Source organism: Salarias fasciatus, chromosome 3, assembly GCF_902148845.1.
Source record: "Salarias fasciatus chromosome 3, fSalaFa1.1, whole genome shotgun sequence".
Classification (NCBI taxonomy): Eukaryota; Metazoa; Chordata; class Actinopteri; order Blenniiformes; family Blenniidae; genus Salarias; species Salarias fasciatus.
The window spans coordinates 25,882,947-25,905,597 of NC_043747.1; the positions used below are offsets into that span (position 1 = coordinate 25,882,947).

Genomic DNA, 22,651 nt, shown 5'->3' on the forward strand with positions numbered 1-22,651 from the left:
ATAAAATATAATATATATAATACTTAAAAATGTGAAGAAAAGGATATCATGTGCAAAAACAAATAAACTAAAAACAACAACTGGAAAAGTACGGAATGCAAATAAACTATCATGAGGAAAATTCTGCCAGTAACTGGATGCAACAAAGTATTGTTGAGAAGCAGAGTCTCACATAAGTAAGAATGAAATGAACAAATTTTGAAGTACGAACATTAAAGGTGCCTTAAGGAGTTTGCATGTTTTATGCAAAACAGCGCCCCCTGCAGGCTTCGGGCGTAATGCAGCTTGGTGAAAAACTTGTGTCTGTGGCTCACGTGCATGGAAGAGAGGAACTCCTTCCTCGCTCTTTTAGTAGCGCTTGAGTAAAATTTAAGTTTCTTTTCCCTGGTGGAGTCTGTATGGAGCTGTGGCAGTGCTGGAAGCCAGTCTGTTCTTACTTTCTGGAAGATCCTGCTCAGTTGTTGCTCACTAAGCATCTGGCGGAGTAATGGCAGACAAAATGAAAACTAACTAAATCAGGCCAGCCGGAGCGTGCATTACGTCATTCCTTTCAAATTCTCCCCAAATAAATTCTGGTGCCGAACCGGCACTGTGACTTTCAAGAGACAATTTAGCGCTGTTAGAGGTATTTCTAGGGAATATGTCAGGGCACATTGTACACATAAATGTGTAGCATATTTATGGTGGAAAATAATTATTTCTAAAGTTCAAAAAATTCCTTAATGCACCTTTAATAGTACGTAATATTTCAAAACTTGTCATATCCTATAATATCTGCAATCTTTAATGCTGGTGGATGCTCTGATGAATCCACCAAAGCCTCATGACCTCTTTATAAAGATAGCGACGAGCGTCACGCGTCTGAATTTATATTTTCAGCAAGCATGAAGAAAACTTCACAAAACAAAGTGCTTTATATTAGTGACTGACTGATTTTGAATTTATTTGTCAAGATTGAGTTGACATCAATCATGACAGATAAGGAAATTTGTTAGTTCTTTGTCAGTTAATAGAAAAGTGCTTGAAAAGATTCTTTAAATAAGCATTTATGTTGAGTAGAAGGGATTTTTTTTGTTTGAGTCAAAATCGTCCATTATTCATGATTTACATTATTGAAATTAGGCCTGTGCAGTATACCGGTTTGAACCAAATACCGATTTTTATTTTCGTTATGATATGAATTTTTCATATACCGCAATACCGGTGAACAGCCCAAACAATGTCCGGAACGTGCGCGGCGGTAAAGTGTTTCAGCAGGGACCCATTTCACTGCTGCACGCCTGCAAGAGCTCTCGAAGCACACGCTGTTTACCCAGAGGAACTAATACCAAAAAGAGGAGCCACGTCTGTGGTTTGGAAGTTTTTCGGCTTTAAAAGGTCGGACGTGGATCAAACAACTATCTTTTGCAAATGCTGTCGAGCAGAAGTGGTAGCCGGCGGTGCTAACACTAGCAATTAGCTTCACTACCTTAGCCGAAAACACGTTTTAGAGTACCAGGAATGTCATTAACTAAGATCCACACCCTCCACATCCACAGCTTAATCTGCAGCAGCAGTCAGACGTCCATTCAAGATGCGTTCGCTAAAGGGACTGCGGATGAGGGAAAAAAAAGCAAGCAGCAGATTGAGATAACGATCGCAATCACGCAATCTGGACATGAAAAAAAAAAACATGATACAGTCCTTATGACAGTGAAATGGGCCATTTAAAGCCAATCAACTGCAGTAATTATTTTCTTATTAGAAGAAAATGTGTATAACAACACTATTGCATGAAAAAAAAAAAACGTCAAATACCGGTATGAATTAAAAAAAAAAACCGTGATATGAAATTTTTGCCATACCGCCCAGTCCTAATTGAAATGAATGCAGACTCATTTATATTTGAGATATATGGGGGAAAAGAAGGTGCTCATAAATAAAGAGGACATCTCAAACCTCTGCCAGCTGGATGATCGGCGTCAGCCCGCTGTTAGCTTAGTCTCAGCTGAAGTAACCAGATGAGTTTTTCATTATTCTTTCAAACAGCAACATGACTTGGTGAAACACGATCTCTACTTGCGGGAGTGGCGGAATAGAGATCAGTGACGTGTTTACATCACATTGACATCACATCACATTTACAAGGTGATTTTTTTTCAATCCAATTGAAAAAAATCATATCAAAGGCTCTATATACATGAACGTTAAATAAAGTGATCCAGAATCAATCCTCGTATAGGTGGAGCCAGCTGAAGAGGATTATACAGTGTCTGTGACGCATGCAGAAGGTCTCTTCCTCACATTTCAGTTCCTGATCTTCAGCGTTACAGTCAGCAGTCTTCAGTGTTTTTATCTGCTGGATATCTGCTCAAGCAGCGCTCAAACAGCGTCTCGACACACCGCCTGGTTCTGTGTAGCGATGACCCACTGTGGGCCTGGTAACCCCGTGGTGACTGAGCTGACATGGGCTGATCAGGACGTTTGGACCCATGTGACCAGGGCCAGTTTCCTCTCTGATTTTTTTCAGCAGTCAAACGAGGTCTTGAGTTAACCATGACACTGGACTGCAGATTCTAACAATTCTACCTCCATTATCAGTGTGGTAGAGCCACGAGTGCAACCTGCAAGTTTTGTTTTTTTTCTAACCTGCTGAGGACCCCAGTCTGGCAGCCTCAGTCTCCATTTTGTGTTTTGTCCTCTAATTGCTTCTGTCTTCTACCTCCTTCATTTGGTTTGACAATTGTTCTGTTGAATCAAAATAAAGCCCCAGCACCAAAGTAAACTGTGCAGGTCATCTCTGCTACATTAAACTCTGGCAGTATTTTAAGGCATCATTAAGGTGTTTGTATACACCATGCCAATAGTCCATTGAAAAAAAAAATATGTTTAAGACTGGTCAGTGGTGCAAAAGAGGCTGGGGAGCACTGAATTAGTTCAGTCATATGAGGAGGAGTCTGTTGTGAAGACATGTGGTGAAGACAAAAAAAAAAAAAAAAGGGAAAAAAAACAGTGAAAAAGCAGCGGAATTAGGAGTGGCAACTTGCTGCTCCGAAATGAATACAAACAAAATCTTGGAGATGAAGACACTGTGTTTCCTGGACAGAACAGGACAGGAGGTCACCTTGTTCCTCCCGTGCTCACTCTGGTGAAATGAAGGTGACGGAGGAGTGCGGGTGAAGTCGGACGGCGGGTTGAAGGGCGTGTGTGAATGTGTCTGTGAAGGTGTGGAGGCAGGTGAGACTGTCGGAGGAAACTCTGTAGAAGGACAGAACACCAGCTTCCCAGTCCAGATACACTCCGAGGCGTCTGGAGCGCCAGTTGGGAGATTCAACTTCGACCCTGTTTCTCCCGTGTTCAACGTAACAGCATCCATGATCGACGGTGAACCACCACGCCTCGTCGTCCCTCCCCAGCTCACGTTCACCTCTTTTCTCTATGACGCTCCCGTATGCCAACACAATGCTGCAGGACTCCAGCAAGTCCACCTCCAGGTAGCAGCGCTCCTTCAGCCTCTGCTGGCTCAGGCAGACTTCAGATCTCCGTTCTGCTGTCGTCTGCTGCTCGACCGCCCAGCTCACTCTTCTGTTCCCCTCGGACAGCAGCAGGTTCTTGCTCACCGTGTTGGGATCCAGAGTCACATCACAGGCGTCTGCAGGTCAGAAAACACCGTCCAGTCAACAACCGACAGAAAACTACTGCAGTGTTTCTTGATCTAACAACACAAAGGCAAACACCGATGCAGATGACACTCAGATTTACATGAAGGGGTTAGTAGGGCTGGTGTAGCCCCACAGCCCTATAGTCGAACCTCGGATCCAGGAGGAACAATGCGGTTTTCGTCTTGGTCGTAGAACACTGGCCCAGCTCTACACCCTCCATAGGGTGCTCAAGGGTTCGTGGGAGTTCGCCTGACAAGTTCACATGTGTTTTGCGGACTTGGAGAAGGCGTTCAACTGTGGCCCTCGGGGTGCATTGTTAAGGGTCGTCCGGTCTCTGTCTGAAGTAGGAGTCTGGTCCGCATTGCTGGCAGTAAGTGGGACCTTTTTCCCCAATGCATATTGGACTCCAGCAGGGCTGTCCTTTGTCACCGGTTCTGCTCGTAATTTTCATGGACAGAATTTCTCGGCGCAGCCAGCGGCCGGAGATGGAGCTGTTTTGGTAGCATCAGGACGTCATCTCTGCTTTTTGGAGAAGATGCTGTCCTATTCACTTAACCGAACCCAGACCGACAGCGTGCACTGGGGTGGCTTGAAGCCAGGTGTGAAGCGATGGGGATGAGGATCAGCACTTCCAAATCCGAGGCCATGGTCCTCGACTGGAAGGTGGTTTGCCCTCTCCAGGTCGGTGGAGAGACTCTTGCTCAAGTGGGGAGTTTAATTATCTTGGGGTTTTGTTCATGAGTGGGGGATGGATGGAGCGTGAGATGGACAGGTGGATCAGTGCGGCAGCTGATGCAGTCATTATTTCGGTCTGTTGTAGAAAAGAGGTCGCCGAGTCAAAAAGGAAGCTCTCAATTTAACAGTCAATTTTCACTCCCACCCTCACCTGTGATCATGAGCTTTGGGTCAGAGGACAAGATCCCGGATACAAGCAGCTGAAATGAGCTTCCTCCGTAGGGTGGCTGGGCGCTCCCTCAGAGATAGGGTGAGGAGCTCAGTCACCAGGGAGGAGCTCGGAGTAGAGCCGCTACTCCTCCACATTGAGAGGAACCAGCTGAGGTGGCTCGGACATCTGTTTAGAATGCCTTCTGGACGCCTCCTTGGAGAGGTGTTCCGGGCATGTCCCACTGGGAAGAGACCCCGGGGAAGACCTAGGACATTCTGGAGAGACTATTTACCGTATTGGCCCGAATATAAGACGACTCCGATTATAACACGACCCCTATTTTTCAAAGATCATTTTGTGAAAAAAAAAAAATGCTGAAGACAATAAGGTCACTCATAAAACAACTTTTTATTATAAAATTATTATAAACCCAAAAACTCACCACTGAGATAACATTTCACGAGATATAAAATGAAAAAAAATATTACTGTATTGAGTAAAAAATATATTCTCTTTCTCAAATTAAGAAACAATAAGCAACAAATAAGAAGCCTCAAGGGGTCAAAACTGCATAAATGATGTAAATAACTTCCCAGTGCCTTCAGCTGAATCAGGCTCTGGTGGTGGGCATTCCGTCTTTCCGTTTTTCAGTGACGTATTCACTCACCCTTCTATCAGTCTCTCTGAAGCGTCTCTCTTGGGACCACGGAAAGCTTTTCTCATAGTGTTAGCATTCTGTAGGCGTTTTTTTCTGTGCTCTCCAATATCGAACGAGGCACTCTGCTACACCAGATCTCTTGGCGGCTTGGCAGTAGTTTGATGACTCTGCTGCGTTGATCACCATCAGTTTAAAGTTGGTATCATAACTTCGCCTCTGTTGTTTGCTCGGTTGTCCAGCGTTCAGCCCCTTTATTCCAGATGATCCGCCATTTTTCATCAGATCATTTGACCTCATTTCATCACTCCACTCTCCCTGGTCAGTGATACTTTGGCTCCATCTAGCGGCGCGGATGCGTATTGACCATCTACCGTAAGTCCGCGATTATAACACGACCCCACTTTTGAGGATGCAATTTCTGGAAAAAAACATCGTCTTATATTCGGGCCAATACGGTACCTCGGCTGGCCTGGGAACACCTCAAAATCCTCCTGGAAGAACTGGAGGAAGTGTTTGGGGACAGGGAAGGACGGATGGATGGTTTGAGGAGTTATAGATGAAAGATAAACCGTTAGTGGTAGAGGTCGACCGATTTATCGGCCGGCCGATATATTAGGCCGATATTTGGACATTTTTCTCCATCGGCCATCAGCCGTATTTTCTTTTAAAAAGCTGATTTTTGATCCGTTGTATAAAATGACGCAATTTTTGATCAGGCACATGTGCGGGCAGCTAAAGCTGCCGCTCAAGAAAGGACCCCTGTGGCACGCTGCTGCAATTAGTTACGTCAGAGCGGAGCCTGGTGGAATCCAAGTTGTGGGAAAAACCTGCATCTGTTGCATCTGCAATGAAGAATGGATTTGTTGAACATTTCAACGTTTTTGTGGCTCTGTGGCTCCAGTCTGCAGCTTATCAGTGTTTACTGCAGAAAAAAAAGTTTGGCCGGGGAGGGCGTCGTGCCGCGGTGCTAACGCTGCTAATGCTGCCGTGTTCGACCGTCGGAGAGTTATTTAGGCCCGAGCCCCTGGCCTGCCAAGGGCGAAGGGCCTATTGTTTCTGCAACACAGACAACGACTAGTCGAGCGCGCAGCGCTCGACCTCAGGCCTTTCACACTCTCAAAACACACAACGATGACAAGTCGAGCGCGCAGCGCTCGACCACAGACATCATTCAACATGTCCAGACACACACACACCGACACGCACTCACACATACGTGTGTACAAACACAAAAACACACACACACACACATGAATTTTCGAGCGCGCAGCGCTCGACCACAGGCCTTTCACACACTCAAACGTACAAAAATGACAAGTCGAGCGCGCAGCGCTCGACCTCAGACATAGGCCAACATGTCCAGACACACACACCCCAACATGCACTCATACTCACGTGTACAAATACAAAAAACGCACACACACTCTCACACACAAACATGACTTGTCGAGCGCGTAGCGCTCGACCACAGACATTCACACTCTCAAACACCTCACAGACGCGTCGGGCTTGTCGAGACCTTTCCGAAAATATATAACATGTGGGCGAAATAACGGCGGAAAAAAAAATTGCATATTGTTTTTGCAAAAAATATTATTCTTTCTTTCTTTCTTTCTTTCTTTCTTTTCTTTCTTCTTCTTCTTCTTCTTCTGCTCTTTAAACTGGAATTTGACCCCCTGAACATGCTCGAAAACTCACCAGATTTTGCACAAAATTCAGTTCCGGCGAAAAATTTTTTTTAATATGAATTTCAATATTGGGATTTAAAAATTGGCTCTACAGCGCCACCTGCAAAACCCAAAATGCATTGCGTCAATGGGAGGGGGTCCGCAATAAACTTTGTCGTACAGCCACAAAATTCGGTATACACATGCGCGTTGTCGGGACAAACAAAAAATATTATTATGACCCTGCCGTCAAAACAGCAGGAAAGCAGCGAGCTGGGATTGAATTTTCAAAAATGCTGAGTCAGCGTTTTCCAGGACGTCGTACAAAATGTTCGTTTTGATCGTGCACTTCTCCGAATGAGCTGAAATTTGGTGGACACAATCTACACAAGTAGACAATTAAAAGTTATCCAATTCACAAATCTTCAGATCACGGTTTCCGCGTGGCAACGCCGCAAAGTTGATGTCGAATTTTGCCATTTTTTCAGTGTGATAAATGGCTGCCATTTCTACATAATGACTCCAATCCAAACCAAATTTTAAACACTGATTAATCCTTCTTTACTGGACACATTGACATTTAAATTTTGAAAATCGGCATTACAGCGCCCCCTACAGAATCAAAATAAAATCTGTATGGGGAGTAAAATTATTAGTTTATCAGAAATGAATGGAATTTGGGTGATAATTCCTTCATGTCATCCCAATCAAAAAAGCAAATGGTAACCATATTGTATTATCAACGATGTTGCCGTGGCGATGGCTCAAGTTCCCCATGTTATTCTAATGGGCCAAAGTGAAAAATCTCCCATCAAATCAATTTTACTTGTTGCCATGGAAATGTGCCAAATTTGACAAACATCAATGAAAAATTGACAAGGGGCGGGTCAAGTAAGCAGTGGGCGAGGGCCTTTTGACGCCGCTCGCGGCTTTAATTTTTTCTTCTTTTTCTCCGTTGTCCGGTCGCTGCACAATTTAGCGCGGGCACGGCGCCCGGACTGAAAAGGTCTGGCAGAAACCCTGCATATTGTTAACTTCAAATGCTACTTTGTGATAAGTTTTAGCAGTAGAGATTAGCGTGGTCTGAGCTGACTTTACTTGTGCGTGTTCAACCGTGTTGGTGAGAACACATCACTACTGTAGTTAACAACAGAACAAAGTAAATAGGAGGAAATGGCGAGAGTAAATAAGAGTAAATAATCAATCATGGGGCTTTTTCTGAAGCATGTGTGACCGGGTGGCTTGGTATTTGAGAAAATTCCCACACACTTGCCGGTCTGTGAACGCACCACATGCAGGCAGCGTCTTCCCTGCCCTGATTAGTTATTAGGTGTAGGTGTGCGACAAGCGGGAGAAGTGCTGGGGAAGTCGCGTGGCTGTGCTCGGGGTCTTACGGCTGGGGCCAAGTCCTCGGCAGAGATGCGGGCTCTGATGCGGACTTAAGAGGTAAATGGGGAGCCCGGGCTGTACACACTAAGCTGGCTGTGATTTGTGGGTTAATATGCGTTGTTTTTTTTGCAGACAGACTTAAGTTGTTGTTGCCTACTGAGTAGCTGGGGCTGAGGAAAAGGGAATAGCCACTGCAGCTCTATTATGCTCACTTCTTGGTTAAGAATTTACTAAACGTATGGTATAAAAATGGATCCCTCCCTTGGTTACACATGTATTAGCGACCCGCAAATTCCTCCACATAATGCATGACCGGAGTTATGTTTTTATTTGTATGTATGGCTTTTTTTTTTACAGCCTTGTTTCTGACTGCTTTTGTTCAAATTACATTAAAAGTTTAAATTTCTTTTTTTGACACTTTAAGAAGTTTGTGAATTTTTACTACTGCTTGTTACATTGTGTGTTTACTCAGACAACATATTTCATTGTTTTGAAAGCTGAATAAATGTTCAGAGGACTGGACACGACTTGTTGTAATAGATTTCTTTTAGTTGCCCAGAAATTGCTGCATTTCACAAAAATGTGATAAATATATATATTTTTATTAAAAAAATCAGCCTAAATATCAAATTGGAAAAATCGGCTATGCATATCGGCATCGGCTGCCCAAATTTGGAAAACATCGGCATCGGCCCCCAAAAAACCCATATCGGTCGACCTCTAGTTAGTGGTCTCCTTGAGGTTGAAATCTTGAAACCTAAGTCTGACAACTTATATTAAAACAATCACGTGTTTGATTGTCATCTGAAAAACACAGTGAGAGTTGAAGGGCTGATGTCTCATCACGATTCAGAGTAGATGATCCATTTGACTTCAGTTGAATGGATATTGTCACACTGATAGCAGTATCAGGATCAATACTGATACTACTATTGGGAACGATACTGCACACAGAACTCATCAAAGTTCCCTGATGCAACCCGATTATGGTGTGATGTCATGGATCAACAACGTTGCTTGCAAAGACAAAAGGGAGGACGAGTGATGTCTGAGGTTTGGAGATTCCTTATTATTGATGAGAATGACAAAAGACAGACTGTAAGTCATGTTCTGACAAAATATCAAGAGGAGGAGAAAGACAGTTGGTATAACACCAGCAACTGAATTACACTACTCACATTTTTTGAGCCCTGGCTTGATCCGTTCAATCGATCCATGGTCATACCTGTGGATAGAAAACAGTCTGATGTAACGTTTGGCCAATATGACCGGAGTGTATTTTCTTCAGTGTGATGGTACTCGGTTTTATGAGCTCACCTCAGCTTGAACTCCGGATCATTCTTGATTTCTTGAAGCTGAATTATTCCTGACTCTTCTGGGTTGTTGTAGCTCAGGTCCAGAACTTTCAGATAGGTCGGGTTGGCGCGCAGAGCCGACACCAGGTGACCACAGCCTTCTTTAGTCACCATGCAGCCCGATAAGCTGAGGAAGCACGGCAAAATTTACTGTGTTCTGGATCTGTCCAAGAGGCTCGCTGTGTCAAAATGTTGGGTTGGTTTGCTGTTGTTGCATGAACAAATGTTTACCTGAGCCTTTCCAGTCTGCAGTATTGACTCTCCAGGCCTTTACACAACTCCTGCACTCCTGAGTCTCTCAGGTCGTTGTTGCTCAGGTCCAGATCTTGCAGAGGAGAGTGGGGAAACCTGAGTCCAAAGGCCAGATGTTCCACCCACTGAGTGGTCACTCCACAGTTTGCTAGTCTACAGACGGATGACAGATGTTATGGATTATAACAAAAATAAAAAAATGCAAAGATATTTTGTAGAAGTGTTCCCCTGAGGGTCACTTTACTGATCAACTCATTCAAAATGTTTCATTAATTTTTGCTACAGCAGTTTTCTTGCTAAAATACAACCAATAATTTGATCAAATAAACCCCAGATTGATGTGGTGATAATAAGACGACTAAATGAAAGTATTACATTGCAGATTCTTGCAATATTGAAAGAATATTACCAAGAAGAATATATTACAAAACTTCTTCAAAAACAGCCATCAAATTGAAAGAAGATTCCTCAGCAAATGTGACGATGCTGGTTGTTGACAAGAAAACAACTACCAAGGCAGAACTTTTCTGAAACAATCTGACCCCGGCGGAGTGGTGCTACTACACATGCCTACCACCAACATGGAAAATAGTTCTGAGGGTTGGAACTGATTGATCTTAATTTTCTGAAGATCAAAGATAAAGGAAAGAGCTCAAAAGTGTCATGTGGCAGAAAGAGGAAACTCACAAGGCCTTTCGGCTCCTCCTCACTGCAGGGATCAGCCTCCTCCGGCCCTCCTCGGAGGTCTTGTAGCTCTTCAGGTCGAATACTTCCAGATCGTTCTTTGACACCTGCAGCATGTAGGCCAGTGCAGAGCAGTGCAGCGGAGTCAGCTCCGTCCCTGAATGATCCTGCACTTTCAGGTATTCCTCAATCTCATCTTTGACTTTGTGGTCTCTCATCTCCACCATGGTCTGGAAAAGGTTGATGCAGCCATCTGGAGAGATGTTCTCTCTTTGGATGGATTTCAGGTGAGCCAGGATTTTCTTCTCAGTGTCTTCACTCGGATCTGGTGGCTTCAGCAGACCTCCAAGGACTCTTCGATTGGCCTCTGCTAGGAGGCCAAGCAGGAAGCGCATGAAGAAGTCCATGTGGCCGTACGCCTTTCCCAACACTCTGTCAACAGTCGTCTTCAGAAGATCCAGTAAAGTGTGTTCACTGTCTTTCATTTGAAGGAAGTCATCCAACTCTGTGACATTGTCACTTAAGAAAGAGTCGAAGACGTAGAGAGCTGCAAAGAACTCCTGTACGGTCAGATGAACGAAGAGGAAGACTTTGTTCTGGTGGATGATTTTTTCGTCCACAAGAAGTGTATTGAAAAATTCAGAGCAGACAGACGCTTCTTTCATATCGATGCCACAGTCTTCAAGGTCTTTTTCATAGAAGATCAAGCTGTTCTTCAGCAGCTGCTGGAAAGCAAGTTTGCCAAGTTTCAGAATAAATTCTCTGTGTCGGGTCAGAAAGTTTTCTTCAGTCTTCACAGGCATCCCACCAGGCTTTTTCATTCTACGTCTTGTTTGGGTAGACAGAAAATGTGCCATCATCTCTGTCAGAGTTTGGGGAATTGCAGGTTCTTCATCTCCAAAAACCTCCTGAAAAAGCAGGGCGGAAATCCAGCAGAAGATGGGGATTTGACACATGAAGTGGAGACTCTCTGAAGACTGAATATGTGATGTGATTCTTGTTGCCAGATCAAGATCTTGAGCAAACTGCCTCTGAAAGTACTCTTTGATTTGACTGTCATTGAATCCTCTGATCTCCGTCATCAGTCCAACATGCTCCACAGGGATCATATCGGCTGCTGTTGGACGGGATGTTATCCAGATGTTTGCATTGGGAAGAAGGTGACCCTTGATGAGATTCACCATCAGGTTTCCCACAGATGTCTTTTGATGGACAGATGTGACCACCTGATTGTCCTTGAAGACCAGGGGGAGTCTGCTCTCGTCCAGGCCGTCCAGGATCACTATCGTCTTGGTGTTGACGTAATCAGCAGGTGCAGTCAGATGGAGAAGATCGGGGTGGAACTCGGTGAGGAGCTCATGGAGGCTTTTCTCACCAGAACATAAATTCAGCTCTCGGAAAGCAAAAGTGAACATGAAGTCAACGTCCTGGTTGGCCTCCTCTGTGGCCCAGTCCAGAGTGAACTTCTTCACACTGAAGGACTTTCCAATGCCGGCGACACCTTTCGTCAGAACAGTTCTGTACTTTTCTTGATCAGGGAAACATTTGAAGATGTTGCTGAGGTTGACTGAAAACTCATCGTTGAGGAGTTTAGTTTCATTTAGCTGAGCTCGAAGCTGTTTGGACTCATGTTCTGCACGTGGTGCTTCACTCCCTCCAGTGGTGATGTGGAGTTGTGTGTAAATATGATTCAGGGAACTCTTTTGGTCTTCATCACCTTCAAAGACCATCATGTTGTTCTCTTGCATGGTTCTTTTAAAACGTTGCTTTACTTTTGACAGATTGCTTTCACCTGAAACAGTCAAACACAGGTCATAAAATTATTGATTTAAAATGTTGCTGATGTGCCCACAGTGCAAGTGACATCAGGAAAGATTGATGTTGTGACTTTCCATTCCAGCATCAAAGCTACCACAGGTACCTGCAAACTACCCTATCTTCAGAGTTCACTGGTGCCAAACCATAGACAGCATAAATAAAGACGGTCTTAAAGACCTGGCTCCAAAACTGAAGCCAACCCCGAAGTATCAGACACTGTCAATATCCCAGCATCCACCAGGGGCTGGCTCCAGAAAGACTTCGGCTTCATAGACTCCAGTCCAAAATGGGACACCATTATAAATGCATCGCTGCATTTCTACAGCTCAGGATGATTTTATTGTTATATTTCATGGTTCAGAAAAGAAATCAGGTGGTCCATCTGAAAATATCTCAATACTGAATTTAATACAGAGTGTTGAAGTTGTCTAATCAGGGGGTGTGTTTACTCGACTGACAGTCTAGTCTGGAACGACTGAGGACCATTTTACACTGGTTGCATTACGGCTCCGGAATGGATGCAAAGCAAAATATTACATCATGCAGCAGGGGCCACAAGCATAGACATATGGCAACAAGAATTAGCCCCCATTGTAATTAACAGCTGGATTTCCAATGGATCCATAGCTCCATAGCGGGGGTATGCCATCCCCACTAGATGCACTCTGTTGCAGCTGTGAGGTGCATCAAGCCACAAGTAAAATACATCCAGTAGAAATACAGCCATTTATTACAATGGGGACTAATGCTGGTTGGCATATACATATCTATGACCATATATCTATGCTTGTAGCTCCTGCTGCATGACATAATTATCCTCTGTGGATCCATAATGCAGCCAGTGAAACATGGCAGTGAAAGATCATTTTGGATTTCAGAAGGATTATTCAGTGGAACGTAGCTCTAGTACATTTAGATCAAGTCGTTTTTCTTGCTTGTTTTCAGTTTCACTGTAACCAAGGCTTGTTGCTGGATTAACTGCACTAACAGACATTACTGCTTCTGACTTTTGCTCAGTTCCAAGGCTCAGGGTTGCATTAGGACTGTTCTAACTGAAACTCCCAGTGGACAGATGGGAAACAACAGTTTTTTTGTTGAAAATCTGCAGCTAATATCAAATGTATATTGTTGTCCAACAGCAATATTGAATCTTCTCATAACCACAGGTCATGTGACTGACACCCCGACCAAAACAAAATTAATAGCATTAACTGGAACTGTTATCTTGTGACTGGTTTGTAGTGAGTCCATTTAAACACAACACTTGCTTTCTTATTGTACTTGTATTCCATTATTGTATTTGGTCCAATCTCCACAAATATTTAAAACACTATAGCATAATGTTATCAAGATGTTGTTTAGTTTTAACTGTTTTATCTGATGTAACAGTGCCAAGTGACCTGTTGGCTAAAATCAGCTCTGGAAAGTAAAAATCCACATTTCTTGAAACAAAAACTGTCATTGGCAACTGGTCCAGTGGGCGTCACAACTCAACAACAGATGGTTGCTACCCTCATACCTCAAAGATCACTGATGGAAGCTCGCTGCTGTACTGCTAATGAAGTTAGCCTTACCATTTAAGTCGCACCATGATGGTGAAACATGTTAACTTGTGCTGGCAGTTCCGATGAGATACACAACACTGGTGGAACAGGTGCTGCTCTGTTTTAGTTGGGATTAAGCTTTTTATCTTACCTTCAACTTTTTCTGCATTTGTCTCTTCGTTTGTTGTTTTGAACTCGTTTCCACATGACTCATCATTTGCAGGTCTGTCAGGGCACAAAGAATACATTTATTTTTCAGGACCACATTACAGCTTTGGGAGCAGTGTACAGTCAAATCTACTCTGTCTCACTTCAGAGTTCTTCATCTGTTTTCGCTGGAAACATCTTATGCTCACCTTTCAAAAAAAAAATGTTCTCCAATGGAACATCTTTACCAGCTCCATCTTCTCAGAGAAGTTCATCAACATTCTTTATTGAAATAAAACAACTTCTAAGAATGTTCAAGACAATCGGTCGATGGTCTGCAACATGACAACATATGGCAACATGAACATGAATAAGCAAAAGTGACTTTAAGTTTTAAGTTTTTATCTGTCACGTACACATGCCAGATGGCAGTGAAATGTAGTTGAAATACTGACAAGGCTGTGTGCACATATTTGAACACAAAAAATAAACACCAAAACACTCCAAATAATATAAATAAGGAGAAAGTATATAAGGAGAACACGATATACAGTATGCAATTAGAATGTGCAAGAGTATGTTCAAAAAACGGTACAAAAATATGGTTTTCACGGTACAGGGAGAAAAAAGGGCTTTGTTGATCATGAGGTGTTTTTATGACTATTAATTATTGCGAATAGGAGAAAGGGTAGGGTTAAATAAGCATTTGCTTCTTCTTTCTCTTTTCTGGAAACGTGAACATTGTTTTGCTGTTTTGACTATTTTGATTTGGGGTATTTTGTTTGTTTTGTTTCCCATCATGTCTGAAATAAAGCCTTCAATCAATCAGTCAATCAATCAAATAAATGTGCAATATAAATCTCTGATATAGTGCAAACAGTCCAAAATTTCATGTTCAAAGAGCAGTTTGAGTAGAAAGAATTAGGTAATTTTTACAATATGTAAGGTGCACATATAACAATTTCAGCACACTTCACTTTCTTTAGTTTTCTGGACATAGGGACAGTACCATTCACCTTTTGGGGTTTTTTTTAATTTGAAATAGTTCGAGCGTAGCCACTTGTGCTGACAGTCTGGATGTAGTGCCTGCTGTCCTCTGGCTGCTGACACACCCAGAGGCACTGACTAGGAATATTTTCTCTGTTTGCTCATTGCTTTTGTATTCCAGTGCTCTGGTCAGACGCTCATGCATAATGTGCTTTTTTTTTTTTTTTCTGTACCATTTGTTAAATGAGCATCACATGGACCAGGAGACAAAACTGCTCTGTCCAAACAAAGAAGTCCCACTGCTGAGTGTTGTACACAAACTGCTGTAGTAGTCAAACGTCATCCCACAACAATTTTAAGTTAAAAAAACAAACCAAAAAAAAACAAAAAAACCCACAAATAAAGCCAAAATCACCCTGAGTCCGACGTGTTCACCGACCCGATCCACCATTTTCATTTGTGACGCGATTGTGACGTAAGCCCAGAAAGGTCTGTATACGACCTCATGCTAATGCTAGCATAGCGCTGGAGGAGCTGAACAGTGTCATCGACACTAGGGGGGTGGGGGTGGGGGTGGGGGGGGAAGGGGGGGGCATTATTTCTATTTTTTCTTGTCTGTTCTTCAATCTTGAACTACACATCTTGTGTTTGTGATGAAAAAATGAGAAAACTAATAAAAAGTGAAAAACAAAAAAAACAAAGTCTACCAATTTTTACCGTCTGGATCGTCTCACAGAAGTTCATTAACAATATTTATTGAACTTTCCCTTCATTAAAATAACAAAATAATAAAACAGAGGACTACCTGTCAAACTCTTTGATGTCAAACGTGGGCTGATCTCCCTTAGATCTGTTACTCTTCATCGATGCCTGGTCAGGAATTGAACTCGTCTGTGAACTAAGAACAAGAGAAATCTCAATAGAATAAACACAGAATGGTCCACATGTCTTTTTTCTTCTGGTCGCTAGTACAAATTCAGAGCAGTTGACAGAGATTTTTATTTGTTATGGGATCTATTAGTGTTTAAAAGCAGTTCATTTAAACATCTGGGGAAATAAAACAACTTCTAAGAATGTTCAAGACAATTCAATAACTTCACGTCAGCTGAAGGTGAATTCAGTATAATAACCTAACGTTTACAATTCTAAAATTAGATCCAAGTAACAGAGAACCTGGACATTAAGCAAACAGCAAGCATCAATGACCAGACCTTTGAAATATATTACAAAAGTTTTGGAGTTACCCCTGAAAATCCTCCATGCCAAGCACAGGTGGATTCATAATAGAACAGTCACTCTGCATCGACATCTGGTCGAGACCTGAAGTCATCTGTGAACAAGAGACACGCATTTAAAAATAAGCTTTCTTAAAGCAAGGCTTTTTCATCACCTCAGATTATGTTATTTGATAAAACTAAAAATGTCCAGCGCTTTCCACATAGCATATTGGACAAAAAAAAAAAATCCCTTTTAATGTGTTTTTTATTGCAAAAATATCTACCACCAAAGAGTGTGTATATGTACAGTATATACATATATACATACACACACACACACACACACACACACACACACACACACACACACACATATATATATATATATATATATATAGATAGATAGATAGATAGATATTTGGGGAGTAAAGGATTACAGGATTACATGTAATGACATTACGTAATTAGAATAAAAAAATGTTACTGTAATCTGTTAAAGTACATAAAAAATACCTGTAACGAAATTACAGGTATCTCTGATAAAAACAGGGATTACTGAGAAGGATTATTTTTGAAAATCAGACGGTATATAACAGAATTACAACAGACATACACGCCATATACAGATATTGTGACACTTTGCAGTACTTATGGCTCAAACCACAACACCACCATAGATCTATAAACAATAGATGTGTTGCCATTGATTTTACCACCTGCTGCTGGAGTCATGGCTGCTCCAGAGAGAGAAACTCACTCTTTGGCTGGAAACTCAGACATCATTGAGTATTTCAGTCATAAGAGGCCCAGAACTTCTCTGTACAATGCAAATTCTGCGTCCCAGCTGTGAAAATGCTCTCAACATCCAGGGACTCATCAAACCTGAAGACACATCTACAGGTATGAAACACACCTGAACTCACAGTGAAGTTAAAGTCTTATGAGCCTGCTAACCTGTCAGTAACCTGCTGCTGAGAACCACAGCCTCACCAGGATGAACTCAGAAGAATCTGATGGAGGCAGTAATATCTTCAGCCTGGATGGAGGATTTATTGGAGACTGCATGTTTCCTTCTGTCTCTGAGGAATGAATCAACTCTGAACTCTTGAAAAAATACTTTGCATGGCCGACCTGAATACAAACCCTGCTCCTCACTGCAGCAGTACAGCTACACAGCAGATTGAGTTTATGAAATAAAAGTGTGTTAACACTGTCAATGGCGGCTCCTGGTGCTGCTGGACTGTAGAACTAGAGGAACACAGTCTGAACTGATGGAGCTGATCTTGAGTCAGAAAATGTCAGATTCTCAGTAGGTTTAGAGGTTTAAGGTCATCTTGTTGGTGTTAATTTAGGCTGAACACACAGTGTTCAGCACGTATTCATAACACTAAGAGTGTTCACTGTGTGTACAGTCGTCAATACGCTGTGAGGTTGACACATTGTATATGTCTTTATTTTTATGTTTGCTGGTGAAGTAATCTAAAGGTAACTAAAAGTAATCTGGTACATTACTTTATTATTGAAGGAAATAAAGGTACTGATTAAAAATATAATTCGGTACAATTACAAGTTACTTGTGAAAAATGTAACGTAACCTTCCCAACCCTGTAATAGTAGTAAATAATAATGACTCTTGAGTTCAACAATAGTGAGTAAAATGTTGAAGTTGCACCATTGTTCCTGAGGGGGGAGGCATTCTAACATTAGATCGATGGCTGGAGCCAGCCTGTTTGTGTTCAGTTAGAGTTGAGTAACAGAGATTCCCGTAACCACGCCAGAACCCACGCCCACGCCAATGAAGCAAGACAGGGCTACAGACCAGCCCCCATCTCAGTTGCTGTTCAAACTGCATCATGAGCTCACAGCTGCAGTGAATAAAGGCAGTAAAACCGACTCCACAAAAAACTGTGCAGTCAGACAACAGTCAACACAGATTGTCTTGTCAGTCACTGGATCACTGCAACTGCAAAACAGATTATCCAAGACTGACATGAAATATGAGCAACCTGTTGAACTCTGCTCCTTACTTCCAGTAAAACATCACACTTTTCCTCTTTCAACCAAGCAATCCATCAAACAATAGTTCCTCTCGTCACACTTACTGCAGTTAAGTTATTAAAAATAATGGTGTTATCTTACGGTCAATATGGCTCATACAAATGTGCACACATCCATAGAGTATATTGACAACTGTCTGGACATCTGTGTGTGTGTGCGTGTGTGTGTGTGTGTGTGTGTGTGTGTGTGTGTGTGTGTGTGTGTGTGTGTGTGTGTGTGGGTGTGGCAAGACAGATCCGGTTCCTCTTTTCTGTAACCGTCAATGGAAATGCAGAATAAGGCATCAGTTTGTTTGAAAAGATGGGGGGAACAAACTGGCAAAAGTGACTTTGGAGCTGTGTGTGTGTGTGTGTGTGTGTGTGTGTGTGTGTGTGTGTGTGTGTGTGTGTGTGTGTGTGTGTGTGTGTGTGTGTGCGTGTGTGTGTGTGCGTGCGTGCGTGTGTGTGTTTGTGTGTGTACGTGTGTGCGCGCGTGTATTTCTATCCTTGTTGGGGCCAAATGTCCCCACAAGGATAGCAAAACGTGGAACGATGTGCCTTGTGGGGACCTTTTTCCGGTCCTAAGTAAGAGAAACAGTGTTTTCTTGACCATGTTGTTGTTACTGAAAAAAGTAAAAGTGCAAAAATATTTCTTTAGGGTTAGGTTTTGTTGTGGTGTGGGTTAGGGTTAGGGTAAGGGGCTAGTAAATGCATTATGTCAATGAGTGTCCTCACAAGGATAGAAATACAAACCTGTGTGTGTGTGTGTGCACGTGTGTGTGTGTACGTGTGTGTAGAAAAGTTCAGCAGGAGATGAAGTTCAGATGGCCACACTTACTCTCTTCTATCACGATGTGAAGAGGAATTAAATTTTTGGGTTTTCAATCCAAAAACTGGAAATATACACAAAAAAAGCCAAACTCTTTTGGAAGTCGTCATTAAAAATGAGCAAAATGTTTTTGTGGGAATCTGCTGGGGTTGTCAGCAAGTCAATGTTCACATAAAGGGTCTGCACAAATCATTAAAATCCTACAAAAACACGTATCAGAAACATCAGGAGATGTCAGGCTGGCAGTGCTGTTGGGAGTAATACAGCGTGGCTCCCATCTTTACCTCACAAATGATGATACAAGGCCAATGGATGCACCTTTTAAGGGTATTTTAGATTTTAAATCCTGGATGGCAGCTTAATCAGTACAAAACTGAAGTTTTAGTTATGGGTCCTGAGAGAAGATTTTACCCAGACTGTAGGAAGTGTCCCTGAATTCTTCCCCTCAAGTAGAAAACCAGGGTGTAACCTTTGATCCTGCCTAGACTTTTACTCCACATACGAAGAACATCACAACAATAGGTTTTTATCATTCAAAGAACAAAGCCAGAGTCCGCCCTGTTCTCTCTGTGGCCAACACGGAGATGCTGATGCAGCTTTTATCACCAGTCGTATTGAGTCCTGTAATGCCTTTGCTCTGTGGTCTGAAGCAAAAAGAATTGTTTTTTTTTGAGGGGGGATTTATGTTTATTACATTTTTTTGGTTTTACAAAACAAGACAAATGAACAAACAAAACAGTAAAGATTAAACAGACATCAACATTACAGAAACATTGCTGTGAAACTGGTCCATATAAGGAGGGAATCTGTGGCATTGGTCGCAGAGTGTTGTAGCCTATTGTGTGATAAAGAAAAAACACACTAAAAACACAAGCTAAAAAAACACTAAATCAAGCCTGTACCTTATGCTCCCTATTCAAAAATATGACCGTTGACCATCATATTACAAATTTAAGTCCAAGTTGTAATGAAGTCCCAAGAGTCTCAATGGCTTCCTCCATTTCTGCAGAAAAAGATGAGTCCTTCCATGAATATAATGTCCAAGTTTGTCCAGAGTCAAAACCTCTGAGATCAGAGATTTCCACAAAGAAATAGAAGCGGGATCATCTCCAACCCACTTCACCAGTATGGAATTTCTTGCTAACATTAAAAGCAAAGCTCCTTTGTTTAGGAAGCCCAGCTCTGGGTGAGGCCCGGTTTGGAGGCTTATCACCGAGTTCCTCTTCCTCTTCACACTGTCCGGATTATGTCAGTGATGGGATGTTTGCTGAGGGCTGCAGGGAGGTGAGGTGTGTGTGTGTGTGTGTGTGTGTGTGTGTGTGTGTGTGTGTGTGCGTGTGTGCGCTGATACTATGTCGTGTCTGTGTCCCATTTTCGGTGGATTTTTCCACTACTGCAGATAGTTTTATCAACTTGTTATGTACTAATTTTGTGAGTATATTAAAAATATGCTTCCTCAACTTCTACAATTTTGATTTGAGGGGGCACTGCCCCCTCTTGCCCCTGCCGGACAGAGTGGTGTCAAGTTTCAGCCACAGAGCGGTAACTTGTAGGAAGCAGCTGTTTTCTTTGTCACACCAAGCACAGAAATGAGTCCACGTCCACTGCACACGACAGACTGAAGAGAAATGGCCGGTGTTTGACAGATCCCTACGTTAAAGGTGTAATTCCCTTTTGCGCATTCAGAGTGTTTATGTAGCCGGTGAGCTTCTGAGCTCGTACTTACCGATGGCGAGTCTGACATAATAAAACTGAAACTGTTTCGGAAAACAAGCTTTATGTATGAGCGAGGCGGATCGCAGAAACTGTAAACAGAGCCGTGCACGCCGGAGAAGAGGAGATCGCGCTCGTACACTTCCGCGTTTCCTGGGCGAAGCAGGGGAGCCGGGCGGATGGTCTGGTGCATATGCGTTGTTCAAAAGTGAGAAAGACGTTTGACTTTGTGAAAACCCTGTATTACACCTTTAAGCCCCGTCCCGGGCACTTCTGCACTGCTTTTGTTTCATTTAACCACAGACTTTTTTTTCCAAAGCCAACCCACTTCCTGTCGAGCTTCCTGCAGCTAACAAAAAGACAAAGTGTGTAATGCATCTGTTTTTCAGAACGTTTAAAAAGTATCGTGCTGCTGCTGCCTGTGCCAACAGTAGCAGCATTGATGCTGCCATCGTCGCACTATGTTACACAAGAGAAAGAGGAATCTGGTGATCTTGGCCCATGAGAAGTCCATAACAAACAACTTGGACATGCATGAATGTGTGAGAGTTTTTGCAAAGGGAAATAGGAGACTGGTGTTGAGGAGTGGAGAGAAATGACAGAGCAGCACAGAGAAAAGACTTTTGAACTCTTCAGTTGCTAACGCCCCCCCCCCCCCCCACCCCCGAAAAAAACCCCCACAAAAAAGTAAAAAAAGAAAATATAAAATGTTCTGTTCTATATCTGTTGTGTTTTATAAATTAGACCGAGAAGTATTTTTTAATTATTAATAAGACTGCCTCTCAGTTTTGTAAATATTGATAATAGAGTGTGAAGTCTGACTTTAAATTAAAATGTATTTGAGGATTAGGCCATCCAGTTAAGATATATGTCATGTTGTTGGTTGATAACATCTGGATGAAAGATATTTTATTTTATTTTTCGGTTTCGATGGTTATGTGTTTGTGACGTGCTTTTATAAATGAAAATCCGTTTTTTACGTTTTAACATGCATTTTGTACAGAGATGGAGGTTTGGATTGCTTTCTATTGTTGGACAGTTTTAATATTATATTTAGGGCAGATCTGGCAACCTCCATCTGCTAACAGCAGACACACCGAGACTGTTTGAGTGACAAAGCTGTGGAGCTGGACCAGACATGCACAGGCATCCAGTGTAATTTAGTTTTGAGCTTTCCAGCCTGGCATCAGGAAGAAGCTCCAGAGTTTGGCTGGATTTCACACGAAAAGATGAAACTGGGGCTACTTGCAGCTTGCAAAGTTTTCATGACATGGATATTTTTTTCTTCTGTTCAGGATGAGGATATTAAAGAGTTAATGCAAACACCCCATTTGTGTTGTTTCATTTCTCACTCAATGAGAATCGATAAGAGAATTGATAAGGAATCGTATCGCTAAGCAGTATCGACAATGGAATCGAAATCGCTAAATTCTTAACAATTCCCATCCCTACATATGATGCCCCTTCACATTTCTGACCGCCTCCATGCTTACAACCGGCCTTGACATATATATTTTAAAAGAACGAGCAAACTAAAAGATCCTGTGCGTAAAAGCCGACAGACAGCCTCAATAAAAGAGTTTAGAACAGTTGAGCAGTGTGTTTGAGTTTTACCTGACAAATGCCGCAGGACACGGAGCTGTGTTGACTCAGAGCAGGCTGGGTACTTCCGTCGGCGACACCTGTATTTACACACCACGATCACCATCACCACAAATTAGGGATGGGTGGATCCATTCAAATATCGACAGTATCGTTACAAAAGTTAATACTGGTGTTGGGTCGATTCTTTTATTTTCTGCTCCTTGCAGAGTTTGTCCAGCACCGT

The 22,651-nt window shown here is 42.4% G+C and overlaps 1 protein-coding gene across 1 annotated transcript; it reads right to left on the bottom strand.

Moving 5' to 3' along the window:
* Positions 1-575: 575 nt before the first annotated feature.
* On the bottom strand, positions 576-22,651 carry LOC115381023 (NLR family CARD domain-containing protein 3-like). Its single transcript, XM_030082371.1, has 9 exons — positions 22,438-22,651; positions 16,273-16,358; positions 15,834-15,926; positions 14,046-14,119; positions 10,536-12,324; positions 9,828-10,001; positions 9,559-9,723; positions 9,420-9,466; positions 576-3,631 (listed from the first exon to the last, which is right to left on the bottom strand). Exons 2-9 carry the CDS (start codon positions 16,356-16,358, stop codon positions 3,120-3,122), a joined length of 2,940 nt encoding a protein of 979 aa, XP_029938231.1. The 5' UTR covers positions 22,438-22,651; the 3' UTR covers positions 576-3,119.

Bases quoted from the DNA above. Each gene is read 5' to 3' on its own strand.
- LOC115381023 (XM_030082371.1), bottom strand. From the start codon at position 16,358: ATGACTTCAGGTCTCGACCAGATGTCGATGCAGAGTGACTGTTCTATT. The intron at 15,927-16,272 runs GTAACTCCAAAA...TCTTGTTCTTAG, and splicing joins GGCATGGAGGATTTTCAGGG to TTCACAGACGAGTTCAATTC. The intron at 9,724-9,827 runs GTAAACATTTGT...GTGCTTCCTCAG, and splicing joins TGCAGACTGGAAAGGCTCAG to CTTATCGGGCTGCATGGTGA.